General features: G+C 54.6%; 1 protein-coding gene across 1 annotated transcript in view; it reads left to right on the plus strand.

Moving 5' to 3' along the window:
* The window catches only part of LOC107199198 (protein-tyrosine kinase 2-beta-like), a gene marked incomplete at both ends in the record, with an annotated part of 19665 nt that overhangs the window by 11611 nt on the left and 4170 nt on the right, over window positions 1-3884 (plus strand). The window contains 4 exons of the mRNA XM_015616538.1: window positions 471-571; window positions 661-776; window positions 1810-1910; window positions 2021-2110. Of these exons, the coding sequence (XP_015472024.1) occupies window positions 471-571; window positions 661-776; window positions 1810-1910; window positions 2021-2110 (408 nt within the window). The remainder of the gene's footprint in view (window positions 1-470; window positions 572-660; window positions 777-1809; window positions 1911-2020; window positions 2111-3884) is intronic.

Raw genomic sequence — 3884 nt, forward strand, 5'->3', positions numbered from 1 at the left:
TGGGGTTTTTTGGGATCCTGATGGATTTTTTGGGATCCTGAGGGTCGTGCTGGTGTTTTTTGGGATCCTGAGGGTCCTGTGGGGATTTTTGGGATCCCGAGGGTCCTGTGGGTGTTTTTTTGGGATAAGATCCTGTTCAGGGCTCGGAACAGGAGGTGACACAACCTTGTCCCGGCATCTCCCGGTGGCTTTTTGGGAACAAGGGACCTTTGGAATTTGGGATCCGATCCAGGCCCGGAAACCTGGGACAAGATCCCAATCCCACCCCCCAGATCCTGGGACGGGATTATTGGATGGGGGCAGGAGGAACCTTCCGGAATCCCTGGATATGGATCCCAATCCCTAAAAACCCAACAACCCCTTTGGGAAAAACCCCAAGACAGCTCCTCCACCCCTCCCCGGGTCGGGATTCACCCCGGAATCCCGGGAATCCCGCTGATCCCAGCTGGGAACCCCACACTTTCCCGCAGTGCTGATGAAGAAGCTGGACCACCCCCACATCGTCAAACTCATTGGCATCGCCGAGGACGAGCCCACCTGGATCGTCATGGAGCTCTGTCCCTACGGAGAGGTTGGATCCCCTTTTCCCGCCTTTCCCGGCGGCTTTTCCCGGCCTTCCCTCGGGAATTCCGGGGGCTGATCCGGGCGGGGATGCGGCAGCTGGGGCAGTTCCTGGAGCGTCGTCGGGCGGAGCTGGCGGTGCCCAGGCTGGTGCTGTACGCGCTGCAGGTGGGGAAGGCCCTGGCCTACCTGGAGGCGCTCAGCTGCGTCCATCGGTGAGGGGAGCGGCAGTCGGGATGGAATTCCGGGATGGGATAATAATTCCGGGATGGGATAATAATTCCGGGATGGGATAATAATTCCAGGATGGGATAATAATTCCGGGATGGGAGGGATGGAGGAGGTGGGCTCAAGGAAAGAATGGGGGGGTGGGAATTAATTGGGAATTGGGGAAGGGGGATGGGGAGGGGGAATTGATGGGAAGGTGTGTTGGTCATGGGGGGGTGGTTCTTCATCTTATCCCATTATCCCATTATTCCATGATCCCATGATCCCGTTATCCCATTATCCCATCCCAATCCTATCCCATTATCCCATTATCCCATTATCCCGTTATCCCATTATCCCATTATCCCATTATTCCATCCCATCCCATCCCATTATCCCATCCCATCCTGTTATCCCATTATCCCATGATCCCAATCCCATTATCCCATTATCCCATTATCCCATTATCCCATTATGCCATCCAATCCCAATCCCATCCCATAATCCTATAATCCCATAATCCCATAATCCCATAATCCCATTATTCTCCATCCCATTATCCCATCCCAATCCCAATCCCATTATCCCATTATCCTGTTATCCCATCCCCCTATCCCATTGTCCCATCATCCCATATCCTATTATCCCATCATCCCATCCCAATCCCATTATCCCATTATTCCATCCAAATCCAAATCCCAATCCCATAATCCCATAATCCCCTATCCCATTATCCCATAATCCCATATCCTATTATCCCATTATCCCATCCAAATCCCAATCCCATCCCATCCTGTTATCCCATTATCCCATTATCTCATTATCCCATATCCCATATCTCATTATCCCATATCCCATAATCCTATTATCCCATCCCATCCCAATCCCATCCCATTATCCCATTATCCCATATCCCATTATCCCATGATCCCATTATCCCGTTATCCCCCTATCCCATATCCCATTATCCCCCGTATCCCCTACCCCACCCCGCTCTCCCAATCCCCGGAATTCCCGGGACAATTCCCGTTATTCCGGCAGGGACATCGCCGTGCGGAACGTCCTGGTGGCCTCCCCGGAATGCGTCAAGCTGGGAGACTTCGGCCTCTCCCGCTACATCGAGGACGAGGAGTATTACAAAGGTGGGATCCGCTGGGATCCGCTGGGATCCGCTGGGATTGGGGCTCCCGGGGATCCCTCTGGAGCCTGGGGGAAGATCCCCGGGATCTGGAGCATTCCCGGCTCCTTCCAGCTTCCATCAGCCGCCTTCCCATCAAGTGGATGGCGCCGGAATCCATCAACTTCCGACGCTTCACCACCGCCAGCGACGTCTGGATGTTCGGTGTGTGCTGGGATCCTGCGGTGGGGCGGGATCTGGGATCGGGAGCATTCCCGTGGGCTGGGATCTGGGATTGGGAGCATTCCCGTGGGCCGGGATCCGGGATCAGGAGCATTCCCGTGGGCTGGGATCCGGGATCAGGAGCATTCCCGTGGGGCGGGATCCGGGATCGGGAGCATTCCCGTGGGCTGGGATCCGGGATCCGGGATCAGGAGCATTCCCATGGGCTGGGATCTGGGATCGGGAGCATTCCCGTGGGCTGGGATCTGGGATTGGGAGCATTCCCGTGGGCCGGGATCCGGGATCAGGAGCATTCCCGTGGGCTGGGATCCGGGATCAGGAGCATTCCCGTGGGGTGGGATCCGGGATCGGGAGCATTCCCATGGGCTGGGATCTGGGATCGGGAGCATTCCCGTGGGCTGGGATCTGGGATCGGGAGCATTCCCGTGGGCCGGGATCTGGGATCGGGAGCATTCCCGTGGGCTGGGATCCGGGATCCGGGATCAGGAGCATTCCCATGGGCTGGGATCTGGGATCGGGAGCATTCCCGTGGGCTGGGATCTGGGATTGGGAGCATTCCCGTGGGCTGGGATCCGGGATCAGGAGCATTCCCGTGGGCTGGGATCTGGGATCCGGGATCAGGAGCATTCCCGTGGGGTGGGATCCGGGATCGGGAGCGTTCTTGTGGGGCGGGATCTGGGTTTGATCCGATTCCTGTGGGGTTGGATCAGGGATTGATCCGATTCCCATGGGGCAGGATCTGGGATTGATCCGATTCCCGTGGGCTGGGATCCCGGGATTGAACCAATTCCCATGGCATGGAGTGGGATCCCAGGATTTATCTCCTTCCCATGGAATGGATCGGGATCCCAGGATTCAGACCGGGATCCTGGAATTCATCCCTTTCCCATGGCTCCCATGGAAAATCGATCCCAGGATCAATCCCTTTCCCGTGGGATGGGATTGGGATCCCGGGATCGATCCCTTTCCCATGGGGTGGGATTGGGATCCCGGGATCAATCCCTTTCCCACACCATCCACAAGGACAAATCCCACTCTGGAATTCTGGATTATCCCAATGTTTTTTTTCCCCCGGGATAATCCATCCTTGGGAAGGGCTCCCTTTCCCCCACCACAGGCCCTTCCTCCTCCTCATCCAGGGATTTCCAGGAATTTTTGGGGTTAATTCCACTCTCCCCATTCCAAACATCCCTAAAATCCCCCATCCCTAAAAACCCCATCCCTAAAAACCCCATCCATAAAATTCCAATCCTTAAAATCCCCCATCCCTAAAAACCCCATCCCTAAAATTCCCTTCCCTAAAATTCCCCATCCCTAAAATCCCAATCCCTAAAATTCCCATCCCTAAAATCCCAATCCTTAAAAACCCCAATCCTTAAAAACCCCATCCATAAAATCTCCCATCCCTAAAAACCCCATCCCTAAAAACCTCATCCATAAAATTCCAATCCTTAAAAACCCCAATCCCTAAAATCCCCCATCCCTAAAATCCCATCCCTAAAATCCCAATCCCTAAAATCCCATCCCTAAAATTCCAATCCCTAAAAAACCCAATCCCTAAAATCCCCCATCCCTAAAACCCCCCATCCCTAAAATCCCAATCCCTAAAATCCCATCCCTAAAATCCCAATCCCTAAAATCCCATCCCTAAAACCCTCAATCCCTAAAAACCTCCCCCTCTGGACTCAACAACCTTCAAACCCCCGGGTGAATGCCCCAGTTCCTGGGAATTCCTGGGAATTCCTGGGAATTCTCC

The sequence above is a fragment of the Parus major genome, unplaced genomic scaffold (genome assembly GCF_001522545.3).
Source record: "Parus major isolate Abel unplaced genomic scaffold, Parus_major1.1 Scaffold490, whole genome shotgun sequence".
In the NCBI taxonomy this organism is placed as follows: domain Eukaryota; kingdom Metazoa; phylum Chordata; class Aves; order Passeriformes; family Paridae; genus Parus; species Parus major.